The sequence below is a fragment of the Dreissena polymorpha genome, chromosome 15 (assembly GCF_020536995.1).
Source record: "Dreissena polymorpha isolate Duluth1 chromosome 15, UMN_Dpol_1.0, whole genome shotgun sequence".
Classification (NCBI taxonomy): domain Eukaryota; kingdom Metazoa; phylum Mollusca; class Bivalvia; order Myida; family Dreissenidae; genus Dreissena; species Dreissena polymorpha.
The window spans coordinates 19000775-19021420 of record NC_068369.1 but is presented as its reverse complement, the minus strand read 5'-3'; the positions used below and the strand labels follow the sequence as shown (position 1 = coordinate 19021420).

Genomic DNA, 20646 nt, shown 5'->3' with positions numbered 1-20646 from the left:
TCTGAGTATCTGTCTGGGGTAGTTTTAGTCATTTGTTTGGTTATACAAGAATATCTTGTACAGAACATATCCGTGAATGCTATCAAGATACGCGTTTGTTAGCTTTTTTTAAAGACCGTTGAGCTACTAATCCAAGGATTGTGTGGTTAGATTCTGTAACATAACACATAACTTTTGTTGGGATTTGTCTTGAAATAAAGCTTATGGACATTGAGAAGTTAACTTTGAATCAAAAATGGCTGTTTTCAATTAATAACCCTATAGTGAGCAAATTAAACGTGAACCTGCTGATAGGTGGGTGAATATTGCCCCTGAACAGCGTGGCATGGTTGACCTACATTAAAAACCTCCTGAATACGCCTGAGAGTCCATCCCTCACTACATGTTGGATAAATTATCTCAAACTTTACTTAATGCTGCAAAATGTGCTCTTAAACAAGAATTTATGTGGTATCAAGTATCTTAAACTTGACTTAATGCTGTAAAATGTACTCTCAAACCAGACTTTTTTTTGGATCATTTTTCTCAAAATTGACTTAATGCTGGAAAATGTACATTAAAACCAGACATTATGTGGTATCATGCAACTCAAACTTGACTTAATGCTGGAAAAGGTACTCTCAAACAAGACTTTATGTGGTATCAATTATCTCAAACTTGCCTTAATGCTGGAAAATGTACTCTCAAACAAGACTGTATGTGGTTTCAATTATCTCAAACTTCCTTTCCTTCCGTATTAATCACGTATTTTAGTGTACATGAAAGATACCAAATACCAAGTAATGTAAATACCAGCTGTGCTATTTTAATCAATACAAACTAATAATTGTAAAAAATACGGTATTTTACAACTTTTCTTTTCTTCGTCGTCGTGGTTGACAGTCCCTTTAAAATATGCATTCAACTTGAAATAATAGTGCGTATAACAGCTTAATTCTAAATCATTCACTTTAACAATACACCAGGGTCCGGTTTAATAAAAAACTACAAAACCCGACTGTAGTCGGTTGACTGTGTGGTCGACTGACGCTCGTCGGCCGCCAACTGACCACTCGTCGCGTTCAAGGAGCAAGTAGCCGCGACCGTGGTCGCACGACGGTGTGGTCAGTCGACTGCGGTCGTGGTAGTCGCTATTTTTAGGAATATTACCATTTCCGCCATCAACATTCGAAGGCGAAAATACACGCGAGAAATGGAAGACGAAGACTGCAACCATATGAGTCAGTGCCGTTCGTGGTCTAAAAAGAGATAGATATTCTTTTAGAGCTTGTTATCGAGAACAAGAACCTGCTGGAGGGAAAGTACGGGCTTTTGGTGACCGAGGCAAACAAGCGTAAAAATGGCAGGAGATTGTGGCAGCCATAAACGCGTGTGGGGTGGCGAAGCTACGGGATATAAAGAGGAATGCACTAGACTGACCACTCGTCGCGTTAAAGGTACCAGCAGGAGACTCCCAGACAGTCTGACACGGTGCCAAGATCGCCTTGACACCTGCAGGAGACTCCCAGACAGTCTGCGACAGTGCAAGACAGTCTCCTAGACCGGCGGAGCACCAGCAGGAGACTCCCAGAAGGTGCAAGAAGTCTCCCAGACCGTCAGGGCACCTTCAGGAGAATCCCAGACAGTCTGCGAGGGTGCGAAGACCGTCTGGGCATCAGCAGGATACTCAAAGACGGTCTGCTACGGTGCCAGTACCGTCTCGGCACCAGCAGGAGACTTTCAGACAGTCTGTGACAGTCTATTGCAGGTGCCCAGACGTACTTTGCAACATCGCAGACTGTCTGGGAGTCTCTTGTAGCTGCTCAGACGATCTTGGCGCCGTCGAAGTTTGTCTTAGAGTCCCTGCATGTTCCCATCGGTCTGGGAGACTGTCTGGGAGTCTCCGGCTGGTGTCCAGACAGTCTTGGCATCGTCGCAGACTGTCTGTGAGTCTCTAGCAGGTGCCCCGACGGTCTAGTAGAATTTCTTGCACCGTCTTGGAGTCTCCTGCAGGTGCCCTGACGGTCTTGGCACCGTCGCAGACTGTCTGGAAATCTCCTGCTTGTGCACCGACGGTCTAGTATATTCGTTTGGCACCGTGTGCGAGTCTCCTGCCGGCGCCCAGACGGTCTTTCCACCGTCACAGACTGTCTGGGAGTCTCCTGCCGGTGCCCCGACGGTTTGGGAGACCGTCTGGCACCGTCTGGGAGTCTCGTTTAGGTACCAAGACGGTATTTGCATCGTCAAAGACTGTCTGAGAGTCTATTGCAGCTGCCGCGGAAGTCTGGGAGACTTTTGACACTGTCCGAGATTCTCCTGCAGGTGCCCAGACGGTCTTGGCATCATCGTAAACTGTCTGGGAGTCTCCTGCAGGTGCCTCGCCGGTCCTTAAGACTCCCTGGCACCGTATCAGACTGTCTGTGTGTCTTCCGCAGTTGCCCAGATGGTCTTGGCTCCGTCGCAGACTGTCTTGGAGTCTCCTGCAGGTGCCAAGCTGATCTAGGAGACCTTTGAAACCGTCGCAGACTGTCTGGGTTTGTCCTACGGGTGCTCAGACGATATTGGTACCGTCGCAGATTGTCTGTGAGTCTCCAGGCACGGGTTTTGGGTGCCGACAAAGCGGCAAGCGACGATCAGTCGTGGTGTGAAGGGTGGACTGCGGTCGCTCGACAGAATGTCGAACAACGCGCGGTCGACTGACGATCGTCGCTCTCTATTAAACTCGGTTATCGTCGCACGACGATTATTTGCTGGTACAACCATAGTCGCCCGACCATGGTCGCTCTCATTAAACCGGACCCAGGGAAAGCAATAAAATAGTTAGCCTTTGCCATGTGTATTACACACAATTGAACATCAACTGATGAATGAATATGAGTTTCGCAAGTATCACGTGTCAATACAAGGAAGTTATGACTGCTATTGTGATATAGATGTCTTTTATAAAAAAACAACTTTTCTTTCATTTTTATTCAGTACAACATCATTTTTAATTGCAAAACAAGACAAAACAAATATTCGCAAATGTGATATAAGTCATCAAAACAGACGATGTTGATGGACGTTCTTATACATCATTTCTTTATCGCGTGGTTTCTACTAGTTGGTAAATTCTTATTGGAGTCATTTGCAATATTTTAATTGTATACATGAAGGAGAGTGTGTTGTGCTTAACTTAGAACCTGAACCGACTTAAGTTGGATCTTTTCACCATAAATTGTAAAGTTGAAATACAATTACAATATTTAAAGAACACGATTCAGAGCGATATTTGATATAATTGACTGTTTTCGGTTGATATCTATTACATTTTATTCCCTTTCAACATAATGGATGACAAGGCAGCATGGACAGTACATCGATCTAATTTTCTATTTAAAAGTTATGTAACGAATATAACATCTTTAATAGCAGAATTATATATCTATCTATCTATCTATATATATATATACATATATATATATATATATATATATATATATATATATATATATATATATATATATATATATATATATATATATATATATATTATAACACTTAGATTTTAAAAGCACTAACAGCTGTGTTGTCGTGCAAAGTTTAAACAAGTATTATTATCACACGGAATAAAAAAACCAATCCAAGTGATGTCAATGTTGTGAATGTGTGTTTGTTATTATTAAACTGGTCATGTGTGTTCATTGACGCAATGTTTACCATCGGGCTTAACATTGGTGTCTTATATGTTGTTTTTCCCAAGGACTCCGCAGCGAAATGGTGCTGGACGTCCCAGAGTTACGAGAAGGAGTTGCCGGAAATATCACGTGTTCCGTTTACAATGTGAAACATCCTGCAAAAATAGAACTATCACTGGATAATAAATTACTCTCGGATATGAAGCAGAAAAACATGTATGATACTGTATCTGGTACATATACCAGTATAAAAACAGTGACTGCAATGGAAAGATCTTGGAATGATAAGTCATTTCAATGTTTATCTTATACGATAGGACCCGCCGATAAATATTTTTACCACGATTTCAAAAACCAAACGGTTTAATACAAATGTAAGTTGTATTTTTTTCGCTGTTTATTCAACAAGTGCGTTTTTATTATATTCATAATCGCATAAAGTCTAAATACAATAGAAAAAAACATAATGCTACTTAATATATGTTCCGAAGTAAGTGAATTCGAACAATATTTCGCTGCATGTTATATCATATATTTCCTTCGATGTTCGGAACAATCATTTGATATATTTGTATTAAGATCCACCATCCAGCATGATAATGATCAGTCCAAAAACGCCGATCAATATGATGTCATAGTATCCGTTGACCATCACATGCGCGGCCATTGACAGTAACGCAGACTGCATGATCAAATGGACTTCAGATCTTCCTGATGTACATCTGAACAGTACAACACAAGCGGGACATCATATCGTGTCGACGTTACATGTCACTGTGTCACAGGGCAATTCAGGTCACAACATAAGTTGCCATACAGAATGTGTGGACTTGGTCGTACATTTCATCAAGGTCTATACCATCGACCTTCCACGTATGTAAATGCGTATACACTTGGAGACACTTCTAACGCATCACTTTTCAATCTTGAATATCTCAGTTTCGAGTAAAGATATTGATTTAAAATTTTACATACGATCATTTGACTACGTTCTATGCAAGCTCACGATAAAATCATTCATCCGTGACGATTGGACGCTTCAGCACGTGGGGTAGGTGTGGTTTTATATTTTTGCACGTGAAAATGTTGAAACGCGATTTAATTCTAGTTTTATTTCTATTTAATTATTTAAGGTGGGTTCTTACATAAGGAAAACTGAAAATTAATTTACAAAACAATATAGCTCGTATGAATATTCAAGAGCGCAATCGCGCACTTTACATTTTACAGGCTACCTTTCCCACTTGCTAAAGCGTCCGATCGTCACGGATGAATGATTTTATTGTTAGCTTGCACATACTGTATTCAAATGATCACATGTGCAATTTTAAATAAAAATATTTACTCATTACTGAGATATGTAAGTTTTAAAAGGTTGCGTTAGAAAAATCACCAAGTGTAGTAAAAGGCGATATACATTTTATTCCAATTTAATTTCAATTTCATAATTCTAGGTAAGTTTTTACACAAGAACAACATAACATTAATTTAAAAAAAACATTATGGCTCGTATGAATATTCACGAGCGAAATTGCTCAATCGGCATGTTGCAAGCCAGTCAGTTATTAAGACGTGTAAGTTTATGCGTTTTATTTTCACATTGTTATAATTTTACGTTGTACGAGTCTGCGAATTCGACTTTTGAAGTGACGTTTTTAATTTGTTAAGTTTTACATTTTGTTGTTTTCAATTTCAATTAAATTTTCAGGAGTTATCAGATATGTGTTGAATTATTCTTGGTCCAAACTTCAACACAACCCGATCAAAAATAAGGGAGCTATATTGATATAATTTGTGATGCGTTAGAAGTGTCTCCAAGTGTAGACTCTTAAATGATAAAATAAAGAATATGAAACAAAGAGATAATGTTATAACCTGAAATAGCTTTAATAGATTGTATAAGTATTTCAAAGCTAAGTAAACAATTTAATATGTATTCGAGCTTACCGGTATGTCTTTATAATTTGTATCGTGTAAATCTCATTAATAGTTTAACAAGCTGTCCCCACATCAGATAGAAACTTGAAGTAAAATTGCATAGAAGTTTTTCAAAATAAACAGAGTATCAAACACGAAATCCACGTTTTACTCAATCAAATGAGTAATCAAATTTAATAAAGTGATATTTTGATAATACTTTGTATGCCCTCGAAGGAGGGCATATAGTGATCGGACCGTTCGTCCGTCTGTCCTTCCGTCACACTTTGCGTTTAGGTTTCTCAAAATGCTCATAGACTAACTTATATGTCCATTGAGATATAACCTTCATATTTGGTATGCATGTGTATATGGACAAGGCCTTTTCATAGGCACAAATAATTTGACCCCTGTGAACTTGACCTTGAACTTAGGGTCCGCATTAAGGTTTCGAAATCTGCGTTTAGGTTTCGCAAAATGCTCATAACTTCTATGTCCCTTGACATAAAACCTTCATATTTGGTATGCATGTGTATATGGACAAGGCCTTTCCATACGCACAAACATTTTGACCACTGTGACCTTGACCTTGAACTTAGGGTCCGCATTTATGATTCGAAATCTGCATTTAGGTTTCGAAAAATAAAATGCTCATAACTTCTATGTCCTTTGAGATATAACCTTCATATTTGGTATGCATGTGTATATGAACAAGGCCTTTCCACACGCACATAAATTTTGACCCCGTGACCTTGACCTTGAACTAAGGGTCGGCATTTGGGTTTCGAAATCTGCATTTAAGTTTCGAAAAATGCTCATCATAACTTCTATGTCCCTTGAGATATAACCTTCATATTTGGTATGCATGTGTATATGGACCAGGCCTTTCCATACGCACACAAATTTTGATTTTGACCTCTGTGACCTTGACCTTGAACTTAGGGTCCGCATTTAGGTTTCGAAATCTGCGTTTAGGTTTTGAAAATTGCTCATAACTTCTATCAAAGCGTTTATAGGGGGCATATGCCATCCTATGGTGACAGCTCATATCTTCAATGTCGCTTGAGATATAACCTTCATATTTGGTATGCATGTGTATGACCCCTTTGACATTGACCTTGAACTTAGAGTCCGCATTTAGGTTTCGAAATCTGCATTTAGGTTTCGAAAAATGCTCATAACTTCTATGTCCCTTGAGATAAAACCTTCATATTTGGTATGCATTTGTATATGGACAAGGTTTTCCCATACGCATAAACATTTGACCCCTGTGAACTTGACATTGAACATAGAGTCCGCATTAAGGTTTCGAAATCTGCATTTAAGTTATATGAAAAAGGCCTTTTCATACGCACAAACATGTTTACCGCTGTGAACTTGGCCTTAAACTTAGGGTCCGCATTTAGGTTTCGAAATCTGCGTTTAGGTTTTGAAAAATGCTCATAACTTCTATCAAAGCGTTTATAGGGGGCATATGTCATCCTATGGTGACAGCTCTTTATCTTTTTGTATATTATAACAAGGTCCACCAACATACAAGAGAAGTGTCACCGGGAAGCTTATAGGTGCATTGGAATGTGAAGTGGACAGCAATCCAGTCGGAAACATTTCTTGGATTGATACACATACTAAAGATACCGAGATAAATTGTCACAATTCAACGGTGTGTCTACTCCAGTTAAATGAAACGACAGTTGACTCCGTTACCCAGTATGCGTGTTTTGCTGTAAACGTTCATGGACAAGACCACAAAAGCTTCAATGCCACGGACAGTAAGGTTTTATTATGGAATAACTTAACCTGTGAAGGTAGAAACGTTTAATAGCCGGTTTACCTAAAACAAATAAGATATGCCATTGTATATTAACGAAACCAATGTATTGCAGTGTAGTTGAATAACTAAAGAATGTGTTTTTACTGTAAAGATTGTTTTGATTAGTTTAAACCTATTTATTTTAGCTCGATTGCATCGAAAGCCTAAGGCTTATATAAATGCTCTCGAGTCCGTTTCCTGGGCCTAGAACCAGTACTTGGTGTCTTTGGGGCATTTTGTTTTGTTTACTGGACAGTATTTAAATTAAAAGCAAAAGCACAGCATGATATACCAATAACGATCATCATTGTCTAACATATCTTTTGTTCGAGCAGATGGTGATGCAGCGACCGATGGTTCAGAAGGAAAACTGGTGTTCATGAACGCGTTAATAATATCGGTTGTATCTGTGGTCGTTTGCTTCGGTCTTTTCCTAGGCTGTGCTGTATATAAACGTAAGTTTAAAATGTCCTGCTATTTTTGTTTTGCATTAAAGACTTTAGTAGACCAATAAATACTACAACAAAGCACGTTTGTGTTCGGTCTAAATGTCTTCAAAAGTTAAAACATAAATATAAAAATTGGTGCGCAATAGTAGGTGTTTTGCTAGTCGTTCTGATATCGTTGTGTTGTAAACTAAAAGCTGAGCTACGTCGGTTGCCCTTTTTAAGTTATCATCCATTTTCATCTTCGTTCAACGGCCGTCTTCTTGAATAAAGATGGTCAATACTGTCGTTATCATTAATCATACCATTGAATGATCTTCACCATCTTCTACACTCTTCTGTATTTATTGTCTTGTTGGTAGGTTTAACACAGTCAGATGAGGTTATTCGTCCCAAGGGAATGTAAGCTGCATGCAATGTCTTTATGTATCCATAATGCTCGGTTTCGCTTAATATCATTTTTCACAGGTCTATAGTACAGTATTATATACCTGAAAATGAGTCTATACTATTATACTATATTACACTTTCATTTGTTTTGCACGTAGTCTCTTTCGCAGGGCAGATCAAGTTTTAAAAATTTTAACATTTTAGTACTTTATGACTGCTTCCTTACGTTAAGTTTGAATTTATGTCAATTATTTGTTTGTAATTTTATTGTTCCTCTTATTTAAACAAGTAAGTAAATGGTAAACCTCAAAATATGTTACTGTAAAAGGTTTTCTTACTCTAATGTTTTAAGATGGCATTTCCTACATAACGAATTTTTTTTATTTCTGTGCAGTTTTTTCGGTTTTTAATAAGTGCAAGAAATCTAGTTTATATGTTTTTTGGCTTAAAATAATACTTAATGCCTCGTGAAAACCTGCCTTAATGAAATTACACAATAATATACCTGTAGAAGGTATTAACTATTAAATAAAACATATAAAAAAATAAATCAAATTTGCAATGCCTTCGTATTGATGTAGAATTGTTTAAACATAATTTTGTAGATTATAACTATTTTAACAACATATTTATTGACATTATTGACTCTAATGGTACAAAATGTACAAAAATGAAATTAAATTCAAAAGGTTGTGCTCGTTATGCAGATTGTATTTTGTCTATAAGAAACGTGTACAGTTATATTTGAACATATTTTATTGCGGTCATAAAAGAAAATCAAACTTAAATCACCCCTTGCGATCAAAAATGTTTAATGTGTGTATGCATTGTATGTATGTAAAATGCGTGTTAAATTACACTGCATTGTTGGTGGTTGTAGGAGCTCAGATGTTGCAACGAACTTTCAACCATCCACACCAGGTAAATACATATTTGTAATAGTTTCTTACGTTGTTTACAAAACGTTTGTTTGCCTGTTGGTTTGCTGGCTTTAAGCACAATGTATTCCCTTTTTGTGAGGCTGTTTCTGGGAAGATGCATATCGGACCGATTCACAATCTATTCAGATTTTAGTGTTAGGAAATAGGGAAACAATCCAATAGCGTGGTGTAGATTGTATAAGTATATGTAACGAGAAATGTACCAATGATACAAATTTGTGTCGGTGTCGGAAAGTATCGCTTCCAATATGTGTTGTATTAAACAAGATCGTAAAACATATTTTTTGGTGATAACATAAACTAGTTTCTGTTGCAGGAAATGCCTCGGTTCAACATGAAATACATGAACCACGTTACGCAAACAACATTTCTTCAAATATAGATAGGTCATTAACGCAGGTATGTAAAATATTGTCTATAAATCATAGTCACCTAAAGTAGCATTCACTTGAACTACATGTTTGTGTGCATGCACAATTAAATACACTTGTGTTTATTCTTGTCAGAACTTTGAGTTGTTGCTCTTGTTTCTGACGTTGCAAATACAAAGCTATCATACTTTCGTCGCCGTCGTTATTACTGTCAGCATGACCTTTATCATGACAATGGAAGTCGCTTTCGTTTTGTCTTTTTTTGTTGTTGGCTACTTGTTTTCTATCGGTGTTTATGTATAGTGTAAATAAATGATGTTAAGCTATGAACAGTAAGAATACAATATGCATGTTTCCAGGTCGATAGAGAGGGTCAGCTTATCTACGCGGACATTGACATCGAGTTTCTTGAGCAAAACAGAGCCACCCGGCCTCCGCCAGGCGACATCGATCATACGGTGTACACCAGTGTGCGCATCACGAAAGGGAATGAACGGGACGTGTGCTGAATGGACTATATATTCAGTATATATTAAGGGACAACATCCATACCATGTGCATCATTATACGCTTCTCGAAATAAGTCGAGAGTAACCCCGAAACACTTTTGCGGAGCGTGTTATTCATGGAATATTAGTGACTATAAACAGTGTTGCTTGAGTTGCGAATGCCCAGATTGTAATTTTTTTTAATCACAAATATTCACTGTCAATTTTTAAAGCATACTCAAAAATGTGCTTTATGTATACAAACATTCACTTTATAGAGAGGGATAATTAGATTATTTCTTTTGTCTTATTAGTGTCGAGCGTAACCCCGTGTGTCTAATGTGAGACGTTTTATTTATGCTTGCTTAGTGGATATAAGCAGTATTGCTTTGCCAAAATATACATTGTCTATATTCATTACGTTTAGTGTCGGTTTGGTAGAGTATAGTCCATAGTATGCGTTCTGTACGCAAACACTCAAAATAGCAGATATAAATAGTATTGCTTTTTCTAAATATATAGGAATAAACTCGAACACGGTATCATGAGTAAAACTCTAGTACGCTAGTCTTTTATTAAAGTCGAGTGACTTGTTACATCCACTATATATGCACAGGCTAATCAGGGACGACACTATACGCACATGCAGTATGCCCAGTTTCCTCAGAACACGACTCATTTGATCAACAACGCGCCCATTTTAGCGCAAAAAAACTGAAACAATACACGTACGGTTGTGTTTCTTTGTGGGTCAGTATTTTTTTAAATAAAATCATATGATGTACACGCCCTTGATGGATGATGTTACTGTGTGTAACTGACAATTGTGTAAATTGTATGCAGGGTGCAGGATCAACGGGTTGCATAGGGGTTACACACGGGCTGGACAGGATGTAAGCACACCGTTACAAACTTTATTTTTGCAAATATTTGAAGTTAATAAAATACATTGGCAACAATCGTTAATGCATAAGACAGTTTTTCTTGCTGTTTTCACTGGTAACTTAAGATTAAAGAATGAATAATTGAAAACGTCTCAAAACGGTGCCAAAAATTCACGTTGCGTGCAGCATAACCGTGTACATGAATACTGTACACTTCGATTTTTTTTTTTACCAAGTACACAGGCTTATTATATAAAGTAATTCTGGTGTATTTGACACTGTCATAAGCAGCATAAAACTGTCTTTTATGCAATAGTTGAAATTCTTAATAAAAATTGTTTTAAAATGTTATCTCAAAAAAAAAACACTCGGTGTGTTTTCATCCATTAACATTTAATTGTGAACTCCACAAAGTCACGTGATCCTGCACCCTGTAAAGTTTAATGTCATTAATTCACCAAATTTATTTCAACAGTCGTGCTTTTTTAGGAAACACTATTTATTAAGAATAATTAAAACAGTAGTCTAAAGAATCTGATATAACTTGTAGAAGTTGGAATAAGTTCGCATGTACATGCAGTTTGTAACAGAAGTTGGACTTTTTTGTGCGTATTTACATACGTGTTCTTGCAGACAAAGAAGAGTTGTAAGAATACATCATTGGCATATGATACATTTTTAAGCATATGTTAAATACGCCAGAATTTTTTTTTATATACTGTGCAGGTATTTTCTATCGTCGCCGTCGCATGATAAATACTGATAAATAAATACATTATAACTAAAATATGTTTCATTAATAGTAGGTGCAAGAAACTTCATGTCATCTGAAATCGTGCAAATTATTATTTGTTTTAAATTCCTTTGAAAATCACAAACTGTTTCAACCGTAATGTTTATTATGAAATTAGCATAAAATGGGTAAGCGTTGTTTGTACCTTGAGGGATCATTTTTTATACATTGTGGAGATCCGGACAGCACCTCTTGGATGATTATTCTACTCTTTATTTCCTCTACCCAAAGTTTGATAAATGTCGCCGGGAACATTGTTTAACTGTACAAGACGAACCCACGGAATGTTTTATGGAGAACTGCAAGGGCCACGTCCCCACGTTGGGCGCCAGTGTCGCCAGGTGTTGAAAAGTGTGCAGCCAGTCCGGGACTCGAACGTGCGGGACCTAACGCTGTAAAAGCGAGTGTTCTTCTTCTAGTCTTTACCATCGCCCCACGTCAATCAAAGCTCTTGTATGTATGCCATTTATACACACATTGGAATCGCTGGAACAACCGATAATCATATCAAATGAATTACAGTTTCTTTGTTTTCGGTCAGAACCGGAAACTTCGTCGTTGATTCTATAACGTCTTATCGGGTTTGGCAGTATCATCGGCTCTTTAATTACTCTGGTTATTCTGAAAATAATGAGGGCGTCTCCTGTATCCACCTCTCTGAAACTCTCTCTGTCGGTATTCGTATCTGGTATCTACAGCTCTGTGATTCTTATGTGCCGATCTGCTTTTATTTTATTTTTCAAGGCTTCCAACATGCGATCGAGACTCTAAATTTTCTTCATTAGATATTGTATCAGTTCGTTACTTTTGCACACATCTGGGTCGAACGCAAGCTGACTCACGATGATATTAACAATGACGACGATGATAATAACAATTGCGACGAGGATAATAATAATAATGACGACGATGATAATTAGAATGACGACTATGATGATAAAAATAATGTCGACGATGATAATTATAAGGACGACGATGATAATAAAAATGACGACGATGATGATAATAATAATAAGAACAATGACGACAATGCTAATAACAATGACGAGGATGATAATAAAATGACGACGATGATAATAATAATGACGACGATGATAATAATAATGACGACGATAATAATGACTATGACATCAATGATACTACAATGACGACGGTGAGTATAACAATGTCGACGATGATAATAATAATAATGACGACGATGATAATGACTATGACGACAAATATTATTATAATGACGACGATGATAATAACAATGTCGACGATGATAATAAGAATGTCAACGATGATAATAACAATGTCGACGACGATAATTATTATGACAACGATGATAGTAACAAAGTCGACGATGATTATAACAATGACGACGTTGATTATAACAATGACGACGATGATAATAACAATGTCGACGATGATAATTATAATGACGACGATAATAAAAACAATGTCGACGATGATAATAACAATGTCGACGATGATTATAACAATGTCGACGATGATAATTATAATAACGACGATGATAGTAACAAAGTCGACGATGATTATAACAATGACGACGTTGATTATAACAATGTCGAAGATGATTATAACAATGTCGACGATAATAATAACAATGTCGACTATGATAAAAACAATGACAACGATGATAATAACAATGTCGACGATAATAATAACAATGTTGACAATGATAATATCAATAACGACGTTGATAATAACAAGGTCGACGATGATAATAATAATGACGACGATGATATTTACAATGTCGACGATGGTAATAACAATGTCGACGATAATAATAAAATAACGACAATGAAAATAATAACGACGACGACAATGATTAGACAGCGTACAGCGATGAAGTTGGTGAGAATGGTAATTGTTTTTTTAAGTTAATGATAATGCTTTAAATAATGACATTATTGCTGATGCTGTTGTTGCTACTGACGCTGATGCTGTTGAGGATTTTTATGAGATCAACTAAAATAAGATGCAAAATAACTCAGTGAAATTTAATCGTTAGATGTTATCTAGACAATACAAATCAGACCTTGTGACATACTTGTAGTATTTCAAGTTAGTAATCCAGAAATCCTTACTAAAGCGGCTTACATAGTTCAAATTGTCTTGATCTTCTAATCCACTGGGAAGTTATTTTACAACCTGCTTGGTGTATTAAATAAGTTGCAGTAATAATTCGCCACTATTGATTCAATAACTATTTTATTTAATAAGTTATTTAACGGATAGTTATTATATGGTGTGCAAAAACAATGCCTGGATAATATCTGCCTTAAAATGCTGATTACATTATAAACAGGTAAAATAAGTTGATTATTTATCCAGTGTTCTTCAACGAGCGATACACATTTTATTGTTCAATATAACTGCCACTAAAACAGCAGCTACCAAGAAACGAGTATGAGTATTAAATTGCATAGTAGTAGCTGGTGTTGATGTAAAAAGTAGTTGATGAAAAAAGTAGTTGTTCTTGATCCATACTAATTAGATATAATTAATAATAAAAAGGGACTTAAACCCCTCCCTCTTCCCAAGACAAAAAAAAACTCCAAGATTTAATTAGTATACAGGCTATCAATAGTCGGTGTATTTGTGCAAAAAAATCTTAATTCCAATTATCTAAAAGATATTAAGACAAATATCTTAAGTCAGAATATGTGTTATTATTGGATCTCAGTCAATAGACATGTGAGATGAATAAGAACTCTGGTAAACACGTACAAGTGAATAACAGCTGGTGACAAAAGCTTATTAAACTGTAAATATAGCATCATAACCATTAACCAGACACCATGGAGACAAATCAAGTCGTCATGACATCACGACAGGCCGGACGTCGGCCGAGTCTAAGTGTGTCCGACATCATGTCGTCGGCCGGTCAGGTATCCGCGGTCAACTTTATGACGGGCGTACCGGAGGAAGGTACCAGGCTGACCGTGGAGTCCGTGTGGAATCCCGCCGTCGCCGTCGGCAAAAGCAAGACGGAGAGCTTCATGCGAAACACCATTGATAAAAGGTTCTGTGTGGTGTTTCATTGTTCACTTAACAACTTGTCATTATGAATATTTAAACTATTTTACAAGTTGCCATAAACTTTTAGAAAATGAATAATTTGTTATACATACATACAGGTCATTCATAGGACTTGACCTGGACATAAACACACTAACAAAGACACACGTTTCCTCTGAACTGTTCTTCAAACTAAATTATGGTTCTGTTGTTGTTAATGCAATTTCTCTAGAGAGGCGTATTTTCTACACGCTGGATTAACAATATAACATTTAAAGGACTGCACCATTGTCAAATTTCGTCCGGCGTTACACATTGCTACCGTTGAGCAACACGCCGTGTCTTCAGGCGTAATGTATGGAACCCATATACTTCCACATATTTTTATGTCACTTTAAAAATTATATTCCTAATGCAGGTCGCTGTACGCCGTCCGTCGCGAGAATATCGCCAGTCGCGAGATGGACTTCGTGTCCGCCCGGCCCGGCGAGCGCTACGGGCCACCCGTGACCAACATCGAACACCTCGTGGAGAAGAACTACATCATTGACAGCCGCCTCAAGAACGCAACCCCGGAAAAGTTCCCCAAGGTCATCATGCGGAGATTCCACCGGGTGTCGGACCACGACGATGGGATCTCCTATGGGATGCCGCGACCGCCGTCACGCACAGTCTTCCAGAGGGTCATCGACGGTATCAAACGGGAGCCGAGCATCGTAAACATCCAAAAGTTCCCGTCGCTGCACGAACCGGTGCTGTGCGGAAGTCGTGATGAGTTCTGTGAGATTCTCGGACCCAGCGCCTGTCGGCAGTGTATCGAGAACACTATTCGAGCGATAGGTGAACAGCTGCAGGATATGCTGTTCCCGATGATAGACATCACGACGCCGAAACTAATCGCGCCGAAGTTGGCACATCTCCTGAAGACAGGACACCGCTACCAGGTCCGGAAGCGGCGTCTGCAGGAACTGGGTATCGAGGACGCTTGGACGCCGACTAGAAACGATAAGCCCGTGACGAAAAGCGCCTGCGTCAAGTGCCGGAAGCCGATGAAGACGGCGAAAATTGTCGTCACTTCACCGTCGGTGTGTAAAATGACTAGCTCGAGACTGTATAGCAATAAACCGGAGAGGTTTTAGCTGGCTTGGTTGGTTGTTTTTTTCCACTCCAAGTTTAAAGCCACACACCTTGAAAGGAAATACATGTTAATCAATGCATATAGATGCAATTTGAAAGAGTAAAAAATTGTCATTAAATCTATAGCCTAGTAAGCAAGTTATTTATTTTTTTTATTTTATTTATATTTTAAAACCGAAAGTAGGATTTCTGTACGTATACGTCAATTTCTACAAACGCGATTATTTTTAAGTTTTAACGCGCAAAAAAGACGGATTTCTACCTTGTAACAACCAGATATATTCTAATCGGCATAGATTAAATATGTTTCATATTCATACTTAAATTTACTTTCATTTCAATGTGTTTTGCTTTAAGGGACATATGTTTCTTAATTAAAAATTAAAACATTAATCTCCGTTATCCATCAAAACTAATTGTTTGGTATGGCGATTTGGTTAAAACTCATAAATTTCAGTTGCTGTTGCACTGACTGTGGGACAATTAGTTGTGAATGTCTACAATGGAGTATTTTAACCCCCGGCAATACAGCAAATACAGCTCCTTTACTGTTATAATATATGTACATTTTGTATATTGTTTATTAACTGCAATCAGTTAACAATATTTTGTTACATATTAGTAATTATACTGCATTATTTTATTGTTTGTTGAATGTCACTGTTTTCAATCGTTGAAAAGAAACGAATGAAAAGAAAAGAAACTGCATGGTTTCGTCACTTAAACCGCAAATGACATAAACAAAGAATTAGTTTTTTATTTATGTTATTTATAGACTTTATTCATAACGTGTATTTGTCTCTTTACGCTCTTGCATATGTATTTGTATATAATCCATCGGCCATCTGTCGTATTTTATTCAATCCTGTTGAACAATTATGGCGCAAAAATGTATGTCATATTCCGATGTTGCAAGTAACATCCTATATTGCATGGCGATTGGTAATTTGCCTTCAATAAAAGACTACCTGAAGGGAAAATAATGTATCTAATGCTTACGTGTTTGGAGTTTCATTTCCATTAAACTCTTTGCATAGCAACCAACAAGTCAACAAGTCTGAAACGTTCTTTCAGCTAAAAATATTTATTTATTTGAAGTTGTTTCATCACCTCGTCAGTATGTAAAACTTTGCGCCATAATTGGCCTAACTCCTCAAAACCAGACCGGAAGTGACCGATGTGCTCACAGCTCTCCGACAGGAAATGGATAATGTCAATAGGAAGCGATGAAATACGCATTGACTGAGTCTTGTTATACAAATTCAAATAACAATCAATAACAATCAATATAGTTGTTTCGGATAGAGTCGACATAGGCCCCGATTTCTAGAAAAAATAAATATGTTTGAATACGACTGATTAAAGTTCACTATTTAATCTTGAAATAAAGTGTGGACAAAATCAGTTTTACAGTATTAGAAGCGGTATTTGAACGTTTGAACTAAAGAACATAAATACTTTTTACGGCATCGTCAATTTTGAAATAGCAATGGAAATAAATGAGATAATTGGTGTAACACATTTATTCTAAAACCATAGATATTCTTGAAAAATCGGTGCTTGATGTTTGTGAACAAATATGGCCTGTATGTTTTGACATCTGCTGACGACAATAGCACTATTCCAACGTTTATCACATTTTTATCGAGATGTAATAGTTATTCAAACACTGTGAAAATTAGGACAACTAGGATAATCACTGTTGAGCCCCGCATGCCACATCGTCACAGGACATTGGCAGTTCATATTTTAAGAACTTCTTTCCAAACAATGCAAGCTTCCTACCTGAATTTTCATATTAACACCTCATCTTTTAAAAAAGATATGGACAACATTTCGGCGTGAATATTTAAAAGGAAAATAACTGGTTATTATTAAAGCAGAAATTATGGCTCTTATACACCACACTTCCCGTATTCATATCTACCTACGTATTAAGTTTGAAGTAGAAACCTCCTTAAACGTTCCAGATATACTCAGGACAAAATTTAAGTACCGGTAAATTAAAATTTATAAAGGGCAATAAAGCTAATTAATCTAACAATATGGAAGTACATTTACCATAATGAGCTATACCTTCCTATATAGTTTCAGGTCGATACTTGTCATAGTTTTAAAGATATGCTCCGGAAAACAATCAATACCAAATTTCACAAAAGGCAATAACTCTAAACTAAAATATGAAATTTAGAGATTTAGTTTTTGCGCACTGCACATCCTTTCTATGAGATATACATGCCAATTAAGTTTCAAGTTTCAATTTAAATCCGCTTTCATGTTCACAAGATAGATCAAAGAAGGAGTCTGCGAAGTGGAAACGAGTACAGGCATTACAGGTCCAAGGGATATCATTTTTGCCAAGCTTGTTGTATTCGTCGGGTGAGATGCCTTCACATTTAATGTGTAACTACTGTAGACAGGCTTCACAATAGATAGCCCTATGTTTTTTGGCTACAGGTTTATAGCACTGTCCACAGGGAAAACGTACCGGCCCAGGATTTAGTGCAACGTCATCGCAGATGAAAAGGAGCAGGCTAAAGTGTTTTCTTCTATGGAGGCTTATAGGTTGTGATAAAGGACAATTTCTCGAGTGTTTAATGGCGTAATATAAAGCACTGTAGAAATCGCAGAAAGAGTCCTGGGAGATGATCAGGTTCCAAGGTTTAAGGGATATTGACTGATGATCATAGTGTCACACTGTGTAATAGTCTACTCCAAAGTTGTTAGTTTTTGGAGCTGCGTTAATAAAGAAGTTAAGGTTTACTTGTATTGGGTCTGTTTTGCCAGTTGAATTCTGTTCTGCACTGCGACGTAGAGTGTCTGTGAAGAAAAGGCTGGGTGTATACGAAAGCCGATAAAAAGTGTACACACTCGCATGATTTTGTTTACTTCCGGGCGGTGTATTATTGTCGAGCGCCTCGGGAGAGTGATCCGTTGCTACCGCGAAAGGCTTCAGCGAAAAACGAGTTGAAGCAAAGACGAAACAGAGGAAGCTGAGAAAACTTCCAACGAAGAAAAAACTGGTAGCGTGGATAAGTTGCGATGTGTAGATCTTGAGTTAGTAGGCTGTCGGCGCCGTTATATCCGTGCTCCATCCACTTATTCGAACAGCTGATCACACAAAGTCCGTTTTACAATATTTTCAGACAATTTAATAAAGCGTAGAAAAAGTGTCCTGTTTGCATAAGATGTTTAAATTAGTTTAAAACTCGAAATCTATTAAAAGTATGTTTAAAATAACTGATAAATACTGATAAATTGTATTTTTCTAATAGTGTTCAAAAGTTTCAACTTTCCTTCACGCATGCGCAATTATTAACTGCACATATGTTGAGCTTTGATTCAACTCGATGGATTATTTGTGACAATTGTGGTTGAACTCGGAGTTTGAGCTATTGTACAGTTAAATCATAGATGAATGAATTTTCGCATTATTGCTTGTGTTAACTTTAAAGTTCATTAACGCAATTTAGCGGTGTGTACACATATCACAGCGAGATTATTTGCAAATCTCTTGGAAAATGCATTACATTTATACGGGCAAAAGCCCGCGTAGCGGGCGTTGACCGTTCATACGTATGGAAATTTAGACAAAAAATTGACAAGGGATGCATCTGAAAAATTTGTGACACGCGACATATATTTTCGCGATGCAATTACCTCCCGTGTATACTTATCTTGTCTATGTTCTGCCTCCGTTTGTTTAGTTGCGAATTTATTTCATTCTATAAATTCAAGATCTTAATGTTATTATTATCCTCACAAATCAATAAATAAAACTGTTTAAAAAAATTGATTCGCTGAATTCATGAACATCGGCGTTATTTGAGCTCTAAAATGTTAAATGGTGAGCTAACCACTGCGCATACAGCGTCCGGTGAATAACGACACCGTACACACCGTACAGTACTGTTTACTTGTCGGAATTCGTGACGCATTTACCATTCGCTCTCAGAAAGCAGTTTTACCCGTGATCATAAGCAATAGTTGGGTAAGTTGCGGTTGTTATCCGCGAGGAACACGTTTATTTGACAAATTTAACGTTTTGGCGATTTAACTTTTCAGCATTTTAGCTAATTTTAACTGGTTTTAACTTCGTCTGCACTCACTTTTTCAATTCTAATTTATTTTCATATGAAAGGTTACAAATCACTATATAAAGATAATGCCTCAAACCACTTAATTTATTAAAAATCGGTTGGTAATTATTGTATTTGGTTACATAAAATAGCAATGTATTGTTAAAGAATACCTTTTATAAAACGGAAACCGCTTTCATCACATAGCAATTTTTCGCCGATTTTGAGATCAGTTCTATCTATGGCTATTCATTAAAACTATTTAAACAAAAACAGTATCCATGTAGTTAACATTTTGGTTATATTTCTTAAGAATATTCTACATGATTATTCAAAGATCCTCTCTCTTTTGTATGTAAATATACCCTGTGATTGTTAACAATATTTCAACTCGAACTCAATTGTTTTCGTACCAAACTGTGAATGTTTGTAAACAATATTTAAACTCGTTCTGGATCATTTTGTACTACAGTAAACAGGTTCATACTGTAAAAAAGCTGTGATTACATAAACATAGGATATTGCCTTATAAATGTGTATTTTATTGATTTTTCTTTTGTTTAATATTTTAGAAGATGGTCTGTCAAGCACTGGGCGTCACACACTCCATACATTATTCTGCGCAGCAAAACTGAATGGATGATAAATACCCAACAACGATGCCATTCTGGATCTATCAAATTTGCCAATGATGGAAATTATGC

The 20646-nt window shown here is 36.9% G+C and overlaps 3 protein-coding genes across 3 annotated transcripts in view; 2 read left to right on the top strand and 1 right to left on the bottom strand.

Moving 5' to 3' along the window:
* The window catches only part of LOC127860006 (vacuolar protein sorting-associated protein VTA1 homolog), a 172804-nt gene that overhangs the window by 116352 nt on the left and 35806 nt on the right, over positions 1–20646 (bottom strand). The gene's annotated exons all lie outside the window — the stretch shown is intronic.
* On the top strand, positions 2958–11658 carry LOC127860007 (uncharacterized). The gene is made up of 9 exons (XM_052397693.1): positions 2958–3085; positions 3722–4030; positions 4236–4529; positions 7252–7345; positions 7722–7841; positions 8195–8234; positions 9103–9143; positions 9480–9562; positions 9894–11658. Exons 5-9 carry the CDS (start codon positions 7766–7768, stop codon positions 10041–10043), a joined length of 390 nt encoding a protein of 129 aa, XP_052253653.1. The 5' UTR covers positions 2958–3085; positions 3722–4030; positions 4236–4529; positions 7252–7345; positions 7722–7765; the 3' UTR covers positions 10044–11658.
* LOC127859596 (uncharacterized) lies at positions 14507–15865 on the top strand. Its single transcript, XM_052397094.1, has 2 exons — positions 14507–14730; positions 15145–15865. Exons 1-2 carry the CDS (start codon positions 14507–14509, stop codon positions 15863–15865), a joined length of 945 nt encoding a protein of 314 aa, XP_052253054.1.

What these genes read in the sequence shown, in the direction of transcription:
- LOC127860007 (XM_052397693.1), top strand. Translation starts at nt 7,766, where the DNA reads ATGAACGCGTTAATAATATCGGTTGTATCTGTGGTCGTTTGCTTCGGT. An exon ending in CTTTCAACCATCCACACCAG is followed by an intron (nt 9,144 to 9,479) that starts GTAAATACATAT and finishes TTTCTGTTGCAG; the next exon opens with GAAATGCCTCGGTTCAACAT. An exon ending in TAGATAGGTCATTAACGCAG is followed by an intron (nt 9,563 to 9,893) that starts GTATGTAAAATA and finishes GCATGTTTCCAG; the next exon opens with GTCGATAGAGAGGGTCAGCT.
- LOC127859596 (XM_052397094.1), top strand. Translation starts at nt 14,507, where the DNA reads ATGGAGACAAATCAAGTCGTCATGACATCACGACAGGCCGGACGTCGG. An exon ending in CGAAACACCATTGATAAAAG is followed by an intron (nt 14,731 to 15,144) that starts GTTCTGTGTGGT and finishes TTCCTAATGCAG; the next exon opens with GTCGCTGTACGCCGTCCGTC.